Source organism: Nymphaea colorata, chromosome 9 (genome assembly GCF_008831285.2).
Source record: "Nymphaea colorata isolate Beijing-Zhang1983 chromosome 9, ASM883128v2, whole genome shotgun sequence".
NCBI classification, from domain to species: Eukaryota; Viridiplantae; Streptophyta; class Magnoliopsida; order Nymphaeales; family Nymphaeaceae; genus Nymphaea; species Nymphaea colorata.
Genome location: NC_045146.1, coordinates 850,917 through 873,674, shown reverse-complemented (window position 1 = coordinate 873,674; position 22,758 = coordinate 850,917). Strand labels below are relative to the sequence as shown.

The following is a 22,758-nucleotide window of genomic DNA, read 5'->3' as shown; positions in this document are numbered from 1 at the left end:
CTTCTATGTCGATTGTGTTTGCCGTATATTTTGGTATAATTTGTTTCATTTAGCTAACTTGTGTTGGGTTATTTGTTCCTTGCGTTTGTTATTTAACCCTTGACAGTATTACACTTTTTTTTTTTGGCATTCTTGGTTTATGTTATTATTACTTTGTGCGGGCCAAAAATATATCAATGGGTAACTCTGCCACCTTATTTGCCATAAATAAATGGCGACTACAAGAATCGAACTAATGATCTTGATCGATGACCTTATTTGCCATAAATAAATGGCGACCACAGGAATCGAACTAATGATCTTGATGGGTGATGTTATGCCCGTTAGGACTAAAAAATTCAAACCAAAAGAGAAAAATTAGGTGGCTTTGAATTAAAAGCGATGGCTCATTTCGATTCCCCGAACTGGCGCCTGCGAGGAGCAGGTGCGCGTCGGTGAGGGCGGGCTTCGTAATTCCCTCGAAAACCGAGGGGTGCTATCATCATTTTCAAAGTGTTTGAATCGCGTTTCCACCTCTCTATATTTACGTGTGTAGGGAGAGAGGAGGGAGAAAGGAAGAGAGAGAAGAAGGCCGGCTATTTCTGACGAAGCGGTCTCATTTCTCTCTCCCTTCCGCCTGACTTCCAAATCCGAACTCTCCGTCTCTTTCTCTCCCGTCGGATCGGCGCGCCATATACACACTTTTCCGCCAATCCCTCCATCGGAATCTGCACGCCCTTTATTCTACTCACCTCAGGGAGAGAGAGAGAGACGATATGGAGAGTTTGATCTCCTTAGTCAACAAGCTACAGAGGGCTTGTACTGCCCTAGGAGATCACGGGGACGAGAGCGCGTTACCGACCCTCTGGGACTCGTTGCCGGCAATAGCAGTTGTCGGAGGCCAGGTGCGTTCACCTTTCTTGTTTCACCAGCCAGTTTGCTTTCTGATCGTGCCTTTTCGCTGTGAATTTTGATGATAGATAGCCTGATCCTTTGTTTCCTCGGCTTGATGCACGATCTCTTTCGTTTCGGCATTTGGATGTTCTTATGTTCAGATCGGATTGGTGTCCTTCTTGTTTCTCGTATAGATCTCTGATTAGTTCTGATTCCACCCGTGAGAATTTCGCGAGATTTTGTGTTTTTAACGTGTATGGTGTAGGCACGTCGTTTTGGATCTGCTGTTCGATCGCGTCTTCTTTATGCAATTTGATTCCCTTTATCTATAAATTTTCACTTGGAAAGGAAGCAAAAATTTCAGAATTTGTTTGTAGTTGCTGAAATGCGGCCTAATTTGCTTCAACAACCATTTCCTAAGAAATTTTGCACAGTTGGTTTTCCATTTTCTACGTCCAGGTATTAATTTTTGTAGGTTATTTGTCTAGGCCAAGTGGATCCTTTTTATGAAAGTCCAATTCAATTTCTGTTGTTCATGATGCACTGTTGCCTAAATCGATGGACATGGCAATTTTCAATAATTTGTTGACATCTAAATAAGTACTTACTCATAGATCCGAACATACCAGAACATTTTTTTTTTCTGTACCATTATATTGTTATGTTTTTTTTTGTTTTCAGTTTTTTGTACTTCGCTGTGATCTTCCGAATTCCTCTGACCTTCGATGGATCCAATAAAATATTTCAAATATGTTTTTCTTCTTATATGTTGGGCATTTCCGATCAATCTATTATTTTGGTTTTATGTTTTACTGTTTCAATATTTTGATATTCACAAAGATGCCTTGAGCTATTAATCAGAGTTGCCCCTTAAGTACTTTGTCCAATAAACATGATCTTCTTTCTGAGCTTTTTTGCCTCCAAAGATGGTGCAGTTTCTAGTTATTTTGGGTTTTATGTCAAATGTGTTTTATTTCCAGCTGCACTACAAGAATCTGCAAAATGGCAGCAAGCATTTTGTAGATTTAGGACATTTCTGAATGATGGAGAAAATGGTCAGACATGCTTCCAATTCAAACATGTGGAGGGTGTTCATGACACACTCCAACAGAGCCCATTGAAGACGTCAAAAAATCCCATTTTTCCTGCTACACCCTCTTAGGTGCAACAGAAAATGGAAGAGAAATTCATGTGATGATGCATCTTATGACCTTCTTTACTATATTTAAATGCATCCTTGTAATGTCATTGTTGAATCTGTAGCTGAAATGCCAGGCGGCTGTCATATTTCTATTTTTGTTTATCTATCTCTTTATAGTTTATACATGTGCATTTCCATCTATGCCACATAGGTGCGGGTAGGGTACGGGTGCGGGGATACGGGTGTGGACACGGCAATTTTCAATTTTTTTTGGATACGCGAATACGGCTAATTTTATATTCTCAAAAACATAGTCACAAATATCTGTGTTCTTTTGAATTTTTGGAATACATAACAAGAATTCAGAATAAGTGAACAAAATAAAAGATCATATATTAGGTGTATAGCTTAAACTTAAACAGTTTCATTTGATCATTATTTGCTGAAAAGAATGTCAAAGGTGTGCACCTGGAGTTTTCCAGTCAGTGAATTCCAATATTTTCGTTGGCTTGCGTCAGTTTTCTGTTTGCATGTCCTTCCTCTCAATTTTTTGGATGTTTTACAGAGTTCTGGTAAGTCTTCAGTGTTGGAGAGCATTGTTGGGAAGGACTTCTTACCACGTGGATCTGGTAATTCATCAATATATATGTACTTTTATAGAATTCAGTACAAATTATGCAAATACGCAAGCTTGCAATTGACCAATTTTCATGCTTACTCATTGTTTGTTTGACTGGAAAATACACAAAAATGATGTATTTGCAGGAATTGTTACTAGGAGACCTCTTGTGCTGCAGCTCCATAAGATTGAAGATGGAAGGGAATATGCAGAATTTCTTCACCTCCCAAGGAAGAAGTTTACAGATTTTGGTAGTTTCTTTATTTTTTGTTATGTTAATGCACCTAAAATTTTATGATAAATAGCATAACGTAGGTCCTCCTGCTTTCGGCGATTGTCTTATGTCACAAAATATTGGCAATGTTGTGATAATATTGCCAAAAAAATTGGCACATTTATCAAGAAAATCTAATCATATTTTGAAAAAATCACCAAAAGATAAATATTGCAGTAGGGAATATTATGATGCTTTCCCCTTTGTATAGATGATTTCAAGTATATGTTCCACTTTTCTGTTTTTTTTTTAAAATTTTAACCTATTTTGAATCTTTATCACTTTTTTTTTGTAAAATATAAGTAGTAAAGTCATTATTTCATATTTTTTTGCTATTATTCTTTATCATTTTATTTTTATTTTTGAGTTCCTGGGATCTTCTGGGTAAAAAAGCATTGTCAACAACTTCTGGAAAAAAAGCTTGCCAATATGCTTTTGTTTCCAATTAGGGCTTGTGCCATAGTCGTGGTTATCATCGTAGGAAGCTAACCTATCTCACTCACAATATGCACACTGAAAAATACATGCATATAACTTTTTCCATCACAAAAACAATGTGTGGAAGCACATGGGAAACAAGATCACACATGGAGGACAATCTGCATGTGTTCCTTGTTTGCACTGCTTCGTGATTTGACCATGATGTCCTTATTCTCACGGGGATGAAAAATAGAAGCATTTACTTAAATTTTTTCGTTGAATGTTTAATCGTGTGATGCTTGCGTTTATGTTCTTTTTTGCTCTTTTCCTCACCTTAAGTTCATTGTCTTGCTTTAAATATTTCAGTATGTTCCTTAAAGCCATCTGAAAGATTTTCTGTGTTCTAGGTCTTGTGAGGAAGGAGATTGCAGATGAAACTGATAGAGAAACCGGGCGTTCTAAGCAGATCTCTCCTGTTCCAATTCATCTTAGTATTTATTCTCCTAATGGTGAGAAACAATGTCTGATCCTTCTTATTGGCTTTCTGTTAGTGTTAGTGTTGTTGTCTATTTCCCTTTTGGGTTCACTGAACTGGTCAGGACATTTATTCCTAGACAGAAGATTGTTATTTTTTGGAGTCATGGGCGAATGCTACCTTTCTGCTGCCTAGATTTCTGTTGTTAAGAGTGAGAATCAAAAGGAATCAGAATTTAAGGTCAAGAGAACAACAGCTCAAATATTTAAGTGATCCATTATCCAAGAAGCATAAGCAAATGGAAAGTGGCATGAGTAAACAAGAAAAAGAGATAGTAAAGTGTTGATAAATCAAACGAAACAAGAAGTTAACCTTTTTAGAATTGAACATGACGATCAAGAAATGTATCCTGAACTTATTTGAGCCATAGTCTTATAGTCATGATTTCCATGTCTGGGAAGTGGTTGTGTTAGGAGATCAGGACTGCCGATTCTGGCTTTTCCTTCCTAGGAACAGGTTTCTTTCCTTCACCATCGTAGCTTAATTGTTCAACATTCAAGGTGGTGTCATCTTCCCTTGCCATCCATAAAGTTGATTCTGTGTTCTAGTGATATATTTGCTGTCCTCATGAACTTTTAAGGCTCTAGACATCCTCACTGACCATACAGTTTGAAGTGAAATGCGTTAATAGGATGCAATTACTCTTATATAATCTAGTAATGTTCTCTAGAACAGACTCCATGGAGAAGGTATTAAGTTATTAATCTAACCTCCGGCAAAACGGTAAGTGTAACTCAAACTTAGTAGCAACTTATATGAAAGTAACTGCAGTATCTTCTACTATGAAAAAGTAGATGCCTTTTTAGCCTTATCTGAGATTCACTTTGATTATGTTCCAAATTCTGCCTGCATTTTTGGAAGTTTCCCTCTTCTCAATTGAATTCCTTCTTTTTGCTATCTATCTTAAAATTTTCTTTCTGATATTTGAATTTCAGTTGTTAACTTGACATTGATTGATCTTCCTGGACTTACAAAGGTTGCCGTTGGTAAGCTTTTCCATCCTTTATTACATTGTTCAATATCATATGAATTTTTATTTTCGTTACCTTTTTTTCTTATGTACAAAACTGACAAATAGCACCTCTTTTTTAGAGGGCCAACCTGATAGCATTGTGATAGACATTGAAAACATGGTCCGGTCATACATTGAGAAGGTGTCATTCTCTCTCTCTACCTCTCTCTGCGCCCGCCCCCCTCTCTTTCTATGTGTGTATGTGGCTATCCTTAGGCATGGATGTGTATGATGTGGATGAATATATTCATGAATATTTGTGTTGCTTCATGTTTATTAATGGAGCCATGTCTCATTATTCAATTGTTAGTAACTGAATCTGGTGAAATAGGATAATTTCTCGTGGTTCCTTTCAGTGTTGTAAGTATCTTACAATACGGATCAGTATACTTATGATATCTATCGTATCTATTAAGAAATATGATACAATATACTACCTGTATCCTAAAAAAAGTGGTGTATTTACGTGTACCTTATGTATCTTATGATACATTCCCCATAACTTACCATACGAGGTCAACATGTGAAAATGGGGGTCTGAGCTCGTCTTTTGGAATTGGGTTTTAAAATATTTTCTTCCCCTCATTTGTAAACATTTTAAGAGTTTAAGGAGGGGGAGTTCTTGCTGATTTCAAGGAGAAATTGTCACTTTGAAGGAGGAATCATTGTCACTAGTATCATTTTGGGGTATTGAACGATGAGGCTTTTTTCAGGTATAATATGACACATATGTTTTTCTAGGGGAGATCTTGGAAGAATCTCGACAAGTTTTAAGGAAGTTAAAAAAGGAAAGACCATCCTGTTATATGTGATTTTTACTTTATACATAATTCCTGCTAAAGTTGGATTCTGTATGTTAAAAAATCAGGGGCTGATTTTCCTTTTACCTGTTTCATAGAATTACATGTTTATGTCTTGTCTCTGTTGTACTTAGGGGTGCACAGTGAGTTTAATTAATTAGGACTTGAATTTGGCTGGACTCATATAAGTGAGCTCAACTTGACTGATAAACAATTGAAGCTCAAGTTAATAGTTTAATCTTGTCCATTAAATGGGCAGACTCAGCAGAGCTTGGATCACCCCATTTAAGCTTGATTGTGCTGAATTAAGCCTGTCAAGAAGATATTAGACATCACATTATATGGCTTGGCATAATGGTGACTCCTGTGAGCTTAACATGCTAAGTTCCTTGTTTAAGTCCCTTATTAATTCTTTATGTGATTGTGTCGTGCAGATTTTTTTTTTTTAATATTCAGGTTACTTCAAGGCTCAAGCTTAACCAAGCTAAGTAAGAGATGTATTGAGTTCGATCTGTCGAGCTTGGGCTCTAAAGTTGAAGCTTAGCTTTTGTTTGAGTTGAGATCGGGCTGAGTTTGAGCAGGCCAGCTAGGCTTCAACTCGGCTTGCATATACCCCTAGTTGTATCAGCCTGCAGTTAGAGTGTTTAATCCACTGCTTTATTTTCATTTGTTTACATTTCATTTTTAATAGTATATCTTCTGTTTTGACTCCAAAAGCACAAAAAGAAGAACCTTGAAGTGAGAGACATGTAAATTGCTGATATTCAAAATCATGCTGCATAAAGCCCATTATGGTTCTATTCTTCTTTGAGCTTCTTAACATTCAGTTATTTTTGTTCACGACAATGTCTTTATGTACACTGATTTTTTTTTTATCCAAAATCATGCTGCATAAAGCCCATTATGGTTCTATTCTACTTTGAGCTTCTTAACATTCAGTTATTTTTGTTCACGACAATGTCTTTATGTACACTGATGCATATATGCCTGCAAATTTTTTTTGTTTTTCTTTCTATTTCTGAGTCTTAATTTTGCAAAGTTGTGACAGTGTTGCCCTATCTTTTGCTTTCACCCTGGACATGTCATATGTAATAGTTTAATTTTTCATATTTTATGTTGTTTCAGCCAAATTGTATAATTTTGGCAATTTCTCCAGCAAACCAAGATCTTGCCACCTCTGATGCAATTAAGATTTCACGAGAAGTTGATCCAAAAGGTAAGTTCCTGGTTTAGCATAGCGTTTGTTGCAGCTACTGATGGATATAATAATGTGTATCTCCAGTAGTACTGGAGCTTGTTTTCTTCTAGCAGCATTCGTTTGTGACTGTATGTATTCCTTATGGTTCCTTATTCAAATTTAATATCAGCATCAAACCTACCAACACTATGTCAGCTTGCTCCAGTGTATTGGTCTGTACACATCAACCCATAACAGGCTATCAGCCTATTTTCCTTTTTTGACTTAAAAAAAATTTAGAATATTTTAAATTGGTTTGGGCAGTGTTATCCGTATCTCATGATATGGGCCCGTATCGTGCGATACTTATCGTATAGGTTTGAAAAACTTATACGATACGACTTCGATACACGATACACTTGTGTATTGTAGGCGTATTGGCTGTATCGTGCGATACGGGGGCTGTATCGTACGATACACCCCGATACACCCTCGTATCGTATGATATGGGGATAAAATGATTTTTTGTGGTTTTTTACAAAAGAGCCTTTCTTTCCCTCTTTCTGGACATGTCTAAAAGTTGTAAGAGAGGAAAATTTTACTAGTTTTTCTACAAAATCGTCCATTTATGTGATAAATTGTCGATTTAGAGGAGAACTCGCTTGTCGATAAGAAGTTTACTCATGGCCTGTGGGGATAATGGGACCTTGATTGATGATAATCATAATATATTATTTGTTGTAAACTTGTAATGTAATCTAAAACACTTTAAAGTTTAAACATTAAAGTTGTGATGGATGTTTATTATGTTGTTATGAATTTTTTATTTATTTCTAAATGTGTTAATAACTTAATATATTATGGCTTATGAATGATGTGATGAGTTATTTATTTATTTATTTATATAGGACACATTTTTTTTTATTTTTCCTGATTTTACCGATTTTTTCTCTATTTTCTCTATTTTTTAAAATTTTTATGAATTAAAAATTTAATTTGCGATACGTTACGATACAGTGTATAGGTCGGCACAACCGATACATGTTATGATACGCCTTTTACAACATTGGGTTTTGGAACAAAAAAAAAAGTGGGCCTGCATCAGTCAGCATCATATTGGTGGAGCTGGGCCAGTATGCTAGGTTGCAATGACACTGATCAATTTTTGTATCAATTTGAAGCACATTCATAAAAAGTTGGAAGGGAAGTTAAGTGGCATAAAAGCTGCCATGGATATTGTAGAAATACGAACAAGACGAAGAAGAAGAGAAACAATGATCACGATGTAACGTGGAAAACCCTCAACACGAGGGAGAAAAAACCACGAATGAGGAGGAGTTGGTGCCCACTAGCAGCCAGACTCTCTCTCTCTAAAGATTATCATTAACTCATAAGGATTAGGGTTACATGACTTAAGTAGAGCCCAAAACGGGCTACAAGGCGGGTCGGGTATGGATCCGGACCCGAAACCCACAATCTATCAACACTCCCCCTCAAGTTGGGCGTACATATCAAACATGCCCAACTTGGATACATTCCTCTCAAATGAAGCTGAAGGAAGAGCTTTCGTCAGAACATCAGCAGTTTGGTCTTCAGACTTCATGTAAGGTAAGATCAACTCTTTCGCATCAATCCTTTCCCGAATGAAGTGACGATCAATTTCAACATGTTTTGTTCTGTCGTGAAGTACAGGATTGTTGGCTAAGTTGATTGCAGACTTGTTATCACAATACATCTTCATAGGTCCTTCAATCTCTATTCCAATGTCAGTCAACAATATCTTCAACCATAATAACTCTGACACTCCCATAGCAACTGCCCTATATTCTGCCTCTGCACTGGATCTAGAGCAAACATCCTGTCTCTTGCTCCTCCATACAACAAGGTTTCCTCCCAAGTAGACACAGTATCCTGTAGTGGATCGTCTGGTATCACCACAACCTGCCCAATCCGCATCAGAATAGCCCTCGATTTCCACAGTCTCTTGTTTCACATACAGGAGTCCCTTACCAGGATTTTTCTTCAGGTAGCATAGCACTCTGTCCACAGCCTTCAGATGTGCATCGGTTGGCGCATGCATGAATTGGCTCAAAACATTCACCACAAAGGTGATATCAGGTCTCGTGAGGGTAAGATAAATTAGCTTCCCAACCAAACGTTGATATCTTCCCTTGTCTTCTTCACAGAGAGGCTCTCCATCTCTGAGACTCAACTTGTGCCCAGTGTCAAAAGGGGTAGGAGTAGGCCTACATCCCAATTTACCAGTTTCTTCCAGCAGGTCTAATGTATATTTCCTTTGGTTTAGTACAAGACCAGTACTAGACCTAGCAACCTCCATACCAAGAAAATACCTTAGTTTTCCAAGATCTTTGAGGTCGAATTCTGTAGCCAGTAACCCTTTTAGCTTGATAATCTCTTCCTCATCATCTCCAGTAACAATCATGTCATCTACGTAGACGAGCAGGAGAGTAACCTTGCTCTCCTTCTTCTTCACAAACAGAGTGTGATCTCCATTTCCTTGTTTGTATCCATGACGTATCATCACTCTTCTCAGTCGTTCAAACCACGCTCTGGGCGATTGCTTAAGGCCATACAATGCCTTTTTCAGCTTACAACACATTTCTGGTTCTTCATATCCTGGAGGCATATGCATATATACTTCTTCTTCGAGGTCACCATTGAGGAATGCATTCTTAACATCCAGTTGATACATCTTCCACTCCTTCATCACAGCTAGGGATATAACCACCCTCACAGTCTTCATTTTCGCAACAGGAGCAAAGGTTTCCAAGTAATCAATTCCATATTTCTGGCTAAATCCCTTGGCCACAAGTCGAGCTTTATATCTTTCAACACTCCCATCTGGTTTGTACTTGATGGTATACACCCATTTGGATCCAACTAGGTGAGCGGCTTCAGGAATCTTCACCACTTCCCATGTCAAGTTTCTTCTTAGGGCATCTATTTCTTCTTTCATTGCATCGGCCCACTTGGAGTCACTTTGAGCTTCAGCGACAGTCCTGGGAATCACAGCCAAAGAAAGAGTAGAAACAAAACACTTGTAATCTTTCCCAAGTCTGGAATAAGAAACAAAATTACCAATAGGGTGTTGAGTACATGACCTGACACCCTTTCTCAGGGCAATGGGAAGATCGTCATTCTTCTTTTCAACCTCATCATGGGTCTCCACGGTCTCCTCGGTAGGACTTGGTTCATCCAGGGAAGGAGTGGCATTGGGATTGGAAGTAGATCTAGCATCACAAGTCATCACCTCTGTCCGAGTACCTCGTCTAGAGTAGAACTGTCCAAACAACTGAGGGCCTTCCTTCTCAATGCTATTGTCACCCCTTTCCTCATTCTCAGGCACATCAACAGTATTAAGTGATTCTGTTTTCTTGTAGTCCAAAAAATCTATAAACTGAAGTTCCTGTCTCTGAGAATACTCTTCCCTGCCCACAGACTGCTCCCCCTGAAGAGGATTCACACCAAAGTAAGAGGCATGTTCCAAGAAGGTAACATCCCTCGTAACATAAGCTCGACCAGTAATAGGATCAATACATTTGTATCCTTTTTGCGTAGGGGAGTATCCAACAAAGACACCTTTGATAGACCTAGGATCAAGTTTCTTGACATTTGGACTGTGATCATGGATAAAACATACACAACCAAAAACACGAGGAGGAAGAGGAAATGGTGGACGACTGCCAGGAAGCAACGAGTGGGGAGTCCTACCATTCAAAACACGACTGGGCATGCGGTTAATAAGATAGGCACTAGTAAGAACTGCATCACCCCAATAGTGTTTAGGAAGATTTCTCTGAAACAAAAGAGCCCTGGTGACATTAAGAAGTTGACGATTTTTCCTTTCAGCTACCCCATTTTGAGGGGGGGTGTAACTACAGGATGTCTCGTGAACAATCCCCCGTTGTCTAAGAAACTCCTCAACAGGCCGACACATGTACTCACGGGCATTATCGGACCTGAAAGTTTTAACATTCGCACCATACTGGGTATGCACAAGAAGAATAAATGTCTCGATGATTCGAGGAACCTCGCTGCGGTCTTTTAACAAGTATATAAATGTAGCACGAGAGAAATCATCAATGAAAGTGATAAAATACTGGAAACCTTGACGGGTATGAATGCCCGAAGGTCCCCATACATCAGAGTGAATCAGAGAAAAAGCTTCATTAGCACAACTAGAAGAAAGAGGGTACGAAGCCCTCACATGTTTGGCAAACTGACAAACATCACAAGAAATGGAAGACACATCAAAGGAGGAACACAAGTCTGGAAACAAATGTTTCAAAATCCCAAAAGGTAAATGCCCAAAACGTTCATGCCAGTACATAAAAGACTGAAGACAATCTTCTCTTCTCTTATCTGTCTTGCGGATCGCTGTCAACAGAGCAGTAGCCACACGTATGGGAAGACGATATAATCCATCAGAAGCTAAACCAATCCCAATCCTCTTCCCTGTCACCAAGTCCTGCAAAACACAACGATCGGCAGAGAATATAAGTTCACAATTCAATTCTTTAGTAAGTCTACTGACTGATAAGAGATTTAAAGGAAACTGGGGAACATGTAAAGCGCCCTGCACATGAAATTTGTCCAACAAGGACAGAGTGCCTTCGCCTGCCACACAGGTAGAGGAACCATCTGCAAGAGAAACACGTTCCCTTCCCGAGGACAACTTATACTCATGAAACAATTTTGGGTTACCTGTCATGTGATGAGTAGCACCACTATCGACAATCCATTCCCCCACAGAAGAGTTACCTTGATTGCCAATAGCTGCAAGAGCATGATTAGCTGTAGTTCCCTCTGAGGTCTCAGTCTTGTTGACATCGAGCCTGCCCAAATAAGCCCTTAGTTCACGAAGCTGGTCAGCAGAAATGGAGACTTTTTCTCCACTAGAGGCTTGCACCTCAGACACGGGCGTTCTCCCAGTCAAAGATCTCCCTCTGTTCCCCTTCTTTTCTGGATGAAGATCCCAGCAATAATCCACAGTGTGACCTGTCTTCTTGCAGTGAGTGCACCGGCGAAGAGACCTAGATGGGCCGCCAGGACCACGACTCACGAGAGCAGATCTCTCGTTATAGGGCACAAGTTCCCTCTTCCCTTCTTTTGTAACAAGCCTTCGCTGTTCTTCCGCTTCAACACAGGAGTACACATCTTCAATACTGGACACCTCCCCTGAATTCAAAATCTGACTTCGAACACCTTCAAACTCATCATTTAAACCTGCTAAAAATAGGAACACCCTGTTTTCCCATTCATGAGCAACATAGAGCGCCTGATCATGGGGACAATGCCAAGGAATATCAGAATGATAGTCAAGCTCTTCCCACTTGGCTTTCAAAGCCCCATAGTACTCTGCAACAGACGAGGTCCCTTGTCGAATGCCATAGACTGTCTTCATTACTTGGTAAGTACGAATTGCGGTCTTCTTTTGGCCATACATTTGCTCGAGGACCACCCACATGTCTCTAGCAGTCTTCTTCCGAAGGATAAGGGGCTGAATATCGGCGGAAACGGAATTGACAATCCAAGTTTTCACTTGATTATCCTCAAGAAACCAAGTATGCCACACATCACTTGTTCTTGCTGGTTCGGGGTTGCTCCCATCAATATAGGCCATGCGACCACGGCCAGCAATCCCCATGGTCATAGCAGGCGACCACGAGAAATAATTATCCTTGGTGAGGCGAAGAGTGATGACCTGCATGGGAACATTCTCCGTTCTAAAAGCCCCTATTTCAGTGGGATTGGTGTTGACGGTTGACGAGGAAGAGGCTGCCATAATCACAGACCAGTAGGCAGCAAGGGCAGCAAGAAGCAATCACACGATACAACACCAAAAAAACGGACAGAGAGCAGGAAACAGAACCAGGCAAAGCGGCGCGGCGCTGGGCGGGAACAGACCAGGCAGTCGGCGCGGCGCTGGGCGGAAACAGACCAGGCAGAGCGGCACGGCGCCGGAAAAGGACACGGCGTTGGGCGGAAAAAGACCGCCGCTGGACAGGTCGTCGTTTGGGCAGGCCGACGCTGGGCGGAAGCAGCAGAACGGGAACGCCGCTGGGCAGGCCGACGCTGGGCGGAAGCGGCTGCGCTAACCAGGGCGTCGCTGGGCCGGTTGTCGCTAGGCGGAGACGGCGGAATCCTGATCGGCGTTGATCAGGGCGGCGCTGGGCGGAGACGGCGGCGGGGTGACAGACGACGCTCGGGCACGAGCGTCGGGCACGGGCGAGACGATGAACAGTGTCGGGCGATTCTCCTCTAACACGGGCAAAAGACAACCAAAAACGCCGGAACTTCACGGCTCTGATACCATGTAGAAATACGAACAAGACGAAGAAGAAGAGAAACAATGATCACGATGTAACGTGGAAAACCCTCAACACGAGGGAGAAAAAACCACGAATGAGGAGGAGTTGGTGCCCACTAGCAGCCAGACTCTCTCTCTCTAAAGATTATCATTAACTCATAAGGATTAGGGTTACATGACTTAAGTAGAGCCCAAAACGGGCTACAAGGCGGGTCGGGTATGGATCCGGACCCGAAACCCACAATCTATCAACAGATATCAAGGGGATTCCAGATTTGATGGTTCTGGCAAATGACAAGAAAATGTGAATGATTATGGGCGCAACACGTGTATGTACATCAGTACATGCTCATATAACATGCATGCATATCTTTATGCATACACACATACTAACACAACGAAACATGCATGCATGCATATGCAAGTGCATATGGACATCCATATTTCATACATGTCCACAGATACATGCTTATGTAGGTATGCGTTCACATGCATATACAATTGTGCATCCATGAGTGTGCTGTATGTATTTTTCTTAAGTATTCATTTTCTTAAAGACCCTAATCTCTTTTTTGGATGATAACAGGAGAAAGGACATTTGGGGTGCTGACAAAAATTGATCTGATGGACAAAGGGACTGATGCAGTTGATGTAAGTGTTATCTTTTTTGTTTCCAGAAAATAAATGTACATGATTCTTGTGCAAAATAGTCCTGAATGCCTTCTTTAACTAAATTCACTACAAGAAAACCAGATATCCCCCTCTCTTATATAATTATATTAAGCTATACCGTAAATATGGCTTTCCTGGCTGCATGTGGTGCTTAATCCAGAAACTTCTGTTTCATCTTCTACTTTCTCTTCATGGCATGTGAACTTAGTTTTCTCTGAATCTTCAAAAGAGGTCATCCTAGAGAGTTGCTAGCCTGAGCATATTGATGCATCCTGGAAATTCATTATTCTTTCTGAAAAAGCATTTGGAAAGTATATGCATCAAAAGAACTTTAGCAGTGATCGTACTTCTGGCTTCAATAAGGAAGGGCTATTATGGCTCTGAGTTGTTTGATATGTCTCTTGAGAAAAAAAATGTTGTTTCACTATGTTAAATAGCAAAAGTTATCAACATTTCAAGTAATTATTTTGTGACCAGGTTCTTCATAAGGCAGAAAAGCCACTGAAGTTGTGTTAAATGTCAAACTTGTGTGTTTCATGTTCTTATCTATTAAACTTCTAATCCTTTTTTTCTTATGATTCTTCCTCCTTATTTTTTTTTATGATTTCTTGTTTGTCAGTTGCAGTAAGCCCAAACTTGTTCCAACCTATTTCACAGGGGTGCGGGTACGGTACGGGTATGGGTATGGCAGTAGGGGTACGGGTACGGCGATTTCGAAAATTGTGGGTATGCGGGTACGACAAATTTTTAAATTCTAAAAAATGATAAAATGAAAAAAAAAAACATTAATAGTTCATAAGTGTAATCCCATAAAAAAATCTACAAACCAAACAATAAAAAGATGCAAAAGAAAAATATATAATGAACATAAAATTCAAAGAATAAAACAATAAGCAATCAGCTGTTACAGAAAAGTGAGAAAACCGATCACAATCAGGCGATCACTCTTCATTTAGGCTTGCGCATAAGCTTGGCTGCATCACTTTTTTTGTTGGTTGATGAAGAGATTTGAAAGAAATAGCTGATAGATTCATCCAACTTTTAATAAAAAATGGCAGCAACCAAACAACACTAGCGGTCAGAGTAGCTGATAGAAATAAAATGCAACCAAACAAAAGTGGCAGCAACAAATAAACACATAAAATCAAACAAAACGTATATAAATCTATAGATTTACATTCAATCTTCACACTAAACACCCTCAAATAAAAAAAATGAAAGACCCCAAGTCAAGTAAATGGAACCCTAAGTTGTTGTAATAGTGAAAAGAGAAAAAAAAAAAAAAACCTGGCCGCCGCCAGTTTCCGCCGTGCATTGCTAGACATGGCCGTCAGTCACCGGACGTCATCGCTCTACTGTGGAACAATGCTGGTCGTGGTTGAGCTGAACAACTCGACCTTTCGTAACATAAAAATGATGGTTTTTTTTTTAAAATAGTTTGGATCGGTCTTACCAAGACCCGACCCAACCTGTACCCAACACTCTCGCGGTACCCAGTTCCGCAGACCAGCATACTGGAGTGGGTACGTGGGACCCCACGTACCGTCACATAGGTTCCAATGTTTTGACCTTAAAGACTATTTTCATTTATCTTATGGATTCCTTTCACTAATAAAATTATCTTGATGCCAGGATTCTATGCATGACTACATTTAGTATAATAATAAAAAAAGGAAATATTTCTGGTATTATACATGTGGAATTTGTAATCTTGAAATCACTAACTGGTCAGGTTTTATCACATTCCTAATCCAATTGTCTGACCTTTATGCGGATCTTCTGCGGAGACGCCTATGTTTGTGCTGGTGCGGCATATGATTCTGTTGATTATGTCTTCAACTTTTTTGTACAAGCAGAAAATGTTCTTTTTATTGAATCCTTTGGAAGTGTGCTGTTTGAGTTCCTGAGAAGAAAAGATCCATTTTTTGTGGTTCTCATATTTTTTGTTTTAATTTTCTAGATATTAGAAGGCAAATCATACAGGCTGCAGTATCCATGGATTGGTGTTGTTAATCGATCTCAAGCTGATATTAACAAAAACGTTGACATGATTGCTGCACGGCGTAGAGAGCGAGAATATTTTGCCAATACTCCTGAATACAGGCATCTGGCTCATAGAATGGGTTCTGAACATTTAGCAAAGATGATGTCAAAGGTATATCAATTGTTTATGTTCTTTGGACTTATCATTCATGATGAATTTTATGGACGTGATTGTGTCATATGCAAGTTTAGCTTTTTTTAAGCTCTAAGGAGTGACAGAAAGTTTGCTTGTCGTAATATTGCAGCACCTGGAAAATGTTATCAAGTCTCGCATCCCTGGTATTCAGTCTCTTATTAATAAGAGTATTGTGGAGCTGGAAGCAGAGCTAGCTCGTCTTGGAAAGCCAGTTGCTGCAGATGCTGGTGTAAGATTTTTTTTGCCCCCTCTAGAATTTTTTGTTCTCCTAAGATATATATTTGATGGTTGCTTAAATATTTTTTTAGTTGTATTTTTTTTTTGTACTTTCAAGCAATGGCATGAAAATGTCTGATTTTTGTGTTGTTGCATTGCATTTATCAGACCTCTGGCAGAATTTGTCTTGGATATGTCTCTGCATTGTTTTTGTTTTTACATGAATTGTTTTTTTGAATGTAAATTGCTTAAATAATAAATATTCTCTCTGCTGTTTTGTGTTTTTCCTTCCATGCGAGGAGCACTTTATTATAGTGTCAAATCTTGTGCACATGGAGATTGAACATGGATTCCAATTGTTTAGTAAAAAAAAAATTTTTATGGATGGAAAGCTTGACCATCTCTGATTTTGCATATTAGACTCGCTCCCTGTCCATTTGAAAAAATTTGACTGTCAAACTGATAGTGGTGATTTATTGTGTCCTTAGCAAAACTTATTGATTTTGGCATGGATAAAGAGAACTTCTACTTTGAGAACTTCTTTGTAAGCTCTGATAATTATGTGAAACCTATGGCTTTGTTGCTTTTCATTCCTGGTTTTTGTAACCGTGCCTCGTTAAACTGTTTGATGCCTTTTCCTCCTAGTTCATGCCATCTTAGAACCTCTGCTGAGAAAATGTCCTATCTTGTACGGGGAAAACTGTACAGAGATGGGGTATTTGTAGTTTAGTGTTCGAGCATCTCTGATTTTGCATATTAGACTCTGTCCTGGTCCATCTGCAAATTTGGCAGACACACTGATGATGGGGATTTGTTGTATCCATAACAAAATGCATAGACTTTTGCATGGACAAGAAGGCCTATAGTTTGAGAAGCTCTTTTTGTTCTCTAATAATCATGTGAAAGCATGTGGTTTTTTTTACTTTTCATGCTCGGTTTTCGCAACCGTGCCTCATTAAAGTGTTCGCTGCTTTTCCCTCGTAGTGCATGTTCTGCTAGAACCAGTACTGAAAAATGTCCTACCTTGTGCAGGGAAAACTGTATATGATTATGGAGATCTGCCGTGCCTTTGACCAGATATACAGGGAACATCTTGATGGAGTGTATGTGTGCTTATGTACTATCGTGTTTTGACTTTCTTTTGGTTGATTGTTAGACCAACTGTTATTTGGTTGTTTCAGTGACTGTCCCATCAATTGTTTTTAGAAAATGTGCCTCACCTTCTAAGTTGTCATAACCATTTGATCTGGACAATGCCCTAATGGTAGTGTAGACAACTTTTAGGGCATGTTGGCTGTTGAAAGGTATGTCACAGAGAAGAAAAATTCGAAACAGTTCCTTTCAGGTCATATAGATATAATTTGCACAACTTGGTCGTGCACCCAACATCACAACCACTGATTTGCTTGTGTTATCTATGTTATTAGATTTTCTCGGGGGCTCAGCAATCTTCACATATTGTTTGGGAGTTTTCAAATTTGAAATTTTAGTTAAACATGCAGTGTCATTGACATTATATATGTTAAATGAGATTCCATTTGTCTTTGTATCGGGATTTATTTTTCTTTTAGATTTCATTAAGACAAAATGTTCTAGCCGTTTCTATATTTTTGATGTCATTAGTTGCTGTATCAGATTTGGAATATTCTTTTTGTTTTGAGTATGTGACCTCTTTACCTTGTCTGCAAAATTCTAAATTAGGTCCTTTTAATGTTGGATCCTGTAATTTCTGCTTGAGTGCAACCAGTCTTACTGATGTACTAGTTTGGCCGGGTTCAAAACAGCTAAACTGAGTACCATCTGAATGTAAGGTCTGTAACCAAAACACATCATTAATCCCATGGTCTAATGGGGTTTTGCTTCTCTTTTCCCCGACAACATTATCAATGACAATAAATAAATGATTTGTCGAAACAAAGAAATGTGCTGCGAAAAAATCAGTTGCATGTGTGCATCTAATGTAGCTTGGGTGTTGCAAATTGTCCTGGTACTTCAGAATCTCAAGTGTCTCCAGAAACAGAAACTTCCCATCATAAGCAACATCCCATGTTAGCGGCTGGAAAAGAACTTCCTCCAGTAAGCAAAATTCTCTGCCATGTCAAAATGTGTCTCAGTTTACATCTATATGCCCTCTTAACTCTATTTAAAAGTGAATGACATTTAATACATGTTACCTCTTTCTCTCTCTCTCACGATCGCACACTCACAAGTGCCACGAGTTGATTGGCATCCATAGGCATTCGTTGGCTGGTACGGAGTATGCCAGGGAATACCACACGTCATAAGTTGATGGTCTAAACCATAGTTATTTCTATCCTGCTAGAGACTACCTGCTGCTTCAGGCTTGTAGCAAGAGACACACCTGATATTTGAACTCATGACCTTTTGTTGGCTTGGCAACATGCATGAGTGCTTCTATCATATGAGTGCATCTCCTGATGCACATCCTTTTGTTTCTCCAAACAATTAACTCTGATGCAGGGTCATCATGCCAATGCTTATACCAAATTGTCAATTTTTTTTTTTTGGGTGCTTGGGTTCATATCTCTGGTCTGGTAGAATGCATGTTCAGAAATCTAGAATATGTTTCACTTTTATGGATGGGAAATGCATGATTGCTTGTAAAACCTTCTGTCAAGGAAGAATGCAAGGCCATCTGAAATAGTTTTTTGCCTGTTGGCACACCAACAGGTTAGACCATTCTTTTTTCTAAGGTAATCCCGTATGTTCAAAATTGGAGTGCTTGGACAGTTTTATTAGTAGACAAATGGTCTTACTTGATTCATATACATCAATAAGTTTCACAGAGTTTCTAACTTTCTGGTTGGTACTTCATTTGTCTTAGTGGATTTAATGATGTATACAATGATTCTTGTAGGCGTCCTGGTGGTGATAAAGTTTACAATGTTTTCGACAATCAGCTTCCTGCTGCACTGAAAAGATTGCAATTTGATAAGCAACTCTCCATGGAGAATGTGAGGAAGATTATCACTGAAGCTGATGGTTACCAACCACATCTAATTGCTCCTGAACAAGGATATCGTCGACTAATTGAATCTTCATTGACAAGTATTAGAGGTCCTGCAGAAGCTTGTGTTGATGCGGTAAGGACAGTGAATGTTCAAAATTCAAATGGATTAATGTTCCTCCATGCAATTGCATTTCCATGCTGAAGGACATCCATGCTGCAAGGCACAAGAATATAAAATTTGAATTTTGATAGGAGAGAGAACAAGATTAAATAATTTGGTATCTTGTGCCAAGTGTGTCTGACGTAGTTATGAAGCAATAATTACCTAATTTACTTTGTGCAGATAGTGGGCATAAGTGGTTAAATGGCTGGTTGTTATTGTATCTTAACTGACAATTGTTCTGGTGCTCACAAGGGCCCTTTACGCCTTTGTAGGTGTATTGTCTTAAAGCCTCCAAATTGAAGGAGGTACGGAGATCAATTCTAAGGGCTAAAACAACAGGGACACTTTCTTGATGGTCAGGGAAGGGTTCTCTGTGGTTTTACACTGGGAGATAACCAGACATATCATGATAAACTTGCGGCATCTGGTTGGCAGGTCCAACATGTCCTAGAAACTTGGTTGTTTTCCTTGTCATTAAAAGAAAAAAGATTGTTAGACATCTTATATAAAATTTATCCTTTTGGAAAATGGGTTAATGTTATTTTATTAAACATAATTGAATGTCTTGTGCATATGTTTGTTTTCTTGTCACGTCTAACTTACTTGTATGCTCATCTTGACAGGTCCATGCAATATTAAAGGAATTGGTTCACAAGGCTATCAGTGAGACAATGGTACATTTCTTCCTATATATGTTCGTTCACATTGTTCAGAGAGTTTCACACTTATACTAGGTTTATTTGTTTTTCCACTACTGAATCTTAGATACACCTCTTGATTTTTGAGTCTGTCCTGCTGCGGCCTTTTACTGCAAAATAATTTTTCTGATTTCTGCCATGTGTAGGAACTAAAACAATATCCTACACTGCGCGTGGAAGTAGGAAATGCTGCTTTTGATCAATTGGACAGATTGCGTGAAGAAAGCCGAAAAGCAACTCTTAAACTAGTTGACATGGAGTCCAGTTATCTGACAGTTGATTTCTTCCGGAAGCTTCCGCAAGATGTAGAGAAGGGTGGAAATCCAACACATTCTATCTTTGACAGATACAATGATTCCTATCTCAGACGCATTGGTAATTAACATTTCTTTATATTCATTAAGAAAGGCGAATATGATCCACTCTGGAGACGATTGCACTTGGGTGTGGGGCTGTGTTGAAAAAATGTTTCTCTGAAAATGTTAAAGGTTATAACTTGGCTCACTGTTGTTTCATCAATTAAATCATAGGTAATTTTAACTTCTAGAAAAGTTGATTGATTGAATGGAAACCATTTGCTCCATCAGGAGGCTCTATGGTGAGGTAAATTAGCATGGTTAGGGGAATTGCTATATACCTGCCTAATCTCCCAGTGATTCAAGAGTACGAGGTTATGCTTTGTGGATATGAAGTAAAAAGGTGTGATCCTTGTCAGACCATGAGTTATGGATGGTATGAACATCATAAGTACCATGGGTGCATGAACTTGTCATTTCATGGCAGCTGGCTGACCTATGAAATTTGTGGCCTATCATGGTGATCAATCACTATCTGGTAAATATCTAGGGCACATTTATTGACAAATTTTTGCTTTCCTGGAACAGGGTCAACTGTGCTGTCTTATGTGAACATGGTATGCGCTGGCCTGCGCAACTCCATTCCCAAGTCTATTGTCTATTGCCAGGTCCGTGAAGCAAAACGCTCACTGCTTGACCATTTCTTCACCGAACTTGGTTCCAGAGATGTAAGCACTTTCTTCCCTTCCAAATCTCCACAGAAAAGGTTGTTTTTTAATCTTCCATAGAGCTTTGATTGTGGATAGATGAGGTGGTCAATATGAGGGAGTACCTTAAAGTGGGGTTGAATATATCCATATCTCTTGCATTTACTCATCGACTGTGCTGTTTCTCAGTCTTCGCTTTTTGAAAACCTTGATTAATATGGTTGAAATTTTCTTTAGTGAAGTGTCTCAAAATTATTCTGTTCACATAAAATCCTTGATAGTTGATTTTCAGCAGGGACTTTTAATTGGCTGAGAATCTTTTCTTCTTCATGGATATGGTGTCTGTTACTCTTGGTTTAGGTTTTTACCAGGCGGAGTTAGTAATGGGGGTTTGTCTTTTATCTGTCCCAATCTAATCCCGAACTGAATCCCTATGTATTTAATTGATCCCAGTTTGATCAGTTTACATCCCTGCCTCACTTATTCATTTTATGGATGAATTTTCGTGCTGCCAGAATTATTTTATGCATTATATATTTATTATCCGTCTGACAAGCACCCAATTAGAGCAGCTTCCTTTGTTAGGTGGCAAATAGCCAAATACTCTGTTTCCATTGAACGTTCTGCATCTTAAAGGATTGAGAAAGTTTTGTCCCTCTTTGAAGTTTAAGAATGAAACCACTGACATGAATGTAACCGCTAACTTTTCCTGCAGCAAAAGCAACTTGGGAAGCTGTTAGATGAAGACCCAGCAATTATGGAGCGTCGTACATCTCTTGCTAAAAGGCTGGAGCTTTATCGGAGTGCTCAAGCAGAGATTGATGGTGTTGCTTGGGCCAAGTAGGCAGATATAGAAGCGATTTGGCTGCTGCTGTTGCTGCTGTTTTTTTTTTTATTTTGAAAGGGGGAAAGAGAGGGTTGGGGGTGGGGGGGGGGGGGGGGGGGAGGAGAGGAGAGGGGTGGTGGTGGGTGGTTACCGTAGTTAATTCTTTTATTCACGAAGGATTCCTGGTTGCAGATCAGGTATAGTTGGGTTTCTTGAGGGCCACTGCTTTGTATCATTCAATGTCCTCATTGAAAGTATGATCGCACTAAGTCTTGTTACTTACTGCATATTTCACTGCATAGTAGCCACTAATGAAAAACTGGTTCTTAATGTCAAATTTGTGTTTTGTTTTGGTTCACCTTTTTTGGCTTAATCTTCTGGTCTGATGGAACCTGAAGAGTGGCGTTGAGTTTTTATCTGCTGAATGCCAGTTATGTCAGCAGCCATAATGCAAATGTAAGAATATCAAGGTGGGTGATCTCTACAAAGTGTAAAAAAAATGACAGGCTCATCTATGGCTTCAGGTAGCTGACATATTTGTATTTCAGATCCTGTTTCAGCTTTTGGTTGCATAGCGTAAATTACTGGTTTTTATATCCCAGCTTTGCAGATGGCAGAGAAAGCTGGCAAGGTTTCTATACTTATAAGGCGATATTTTCTCCTTGTTGAATTGTTCAAGGGATAGATTGGTCGCAAGGAAATGAATTCCCTCTCTGAACTTGGGATATGTGATTCTTAACCGTCTTAATATGCTTCTTTCTAGGAAATGAATTCCCCTCCACACCCCACCCACCACACAAAAAAAAAAAAAAAGGAAACCTTATTTGCTAATAACGTGTTAAATCATG

General features: G+C 39.2%; 1 protein-coding gene across 1 annotated transcript; it reads left to right on the top strand.

Annotated features, from left to right (window-relative positions):
- The first annotated feature begins 538 nt into the window (after positions 1–538).
- LOC116260323 (dynamin-related protein 5A) lies at positions 539–22,014 on the top strand. The gene is made up of 16 exons (XM_031638568.2): positions 539–884; positions 2,580–2,643; positions 2,780–2,884; positions 3,735–3,836; positions 4,798–4,848; positions 4,955–5,016; positions 6,800–6,890; positions 13,769–13,833; positions 15,815–16,009; positions 16,143–16,262; positions 17,282–17,352; positions 19,128–19,353; positions 20,007–20,057; positions 20,228–20,456; positions 20,966–21,105; positions 21,800–22,014. The coding sequence occupies exons 1-16, from the start codon at positions 756–758 to the stop codon at positions 21,926–21,928; spliced, it is 1,830 nt and encodes a 609-aa protein (XP_031494428.1). The 5' UTR covers positions 539–755; the 3' UTR covers positions 21,929–22,014.
- The last annotated feature ends 744 nt before the right edge of the window (positions 22,015–22,758 follow it).

Excerpts from the sequence above, each read along its gene's own strand:
- LOC116260323 (XM_031638568.2), top strand. The coding sequence starts at position 756 with ATGGAGAGTTTGATCTCCTTAGTCAACAAGCTACAGAGGGCTTGTACT. Across the intron at positions 16,263-17,281 it reads CAGTTGCTGCAGATGCTGGT|GGAAAACTGTATATGATTAT; the intron begins GTAAGATTTTTT and ends TACCTTGTGCAG. Across the intron at positions 20,457-20,965 it reads TTCCTATCTCAGACGCATTG|GGTCAACTGTGCTGTCTTAT; the intron begins GTAATTAACATT and ends TTCCTGGAACAG.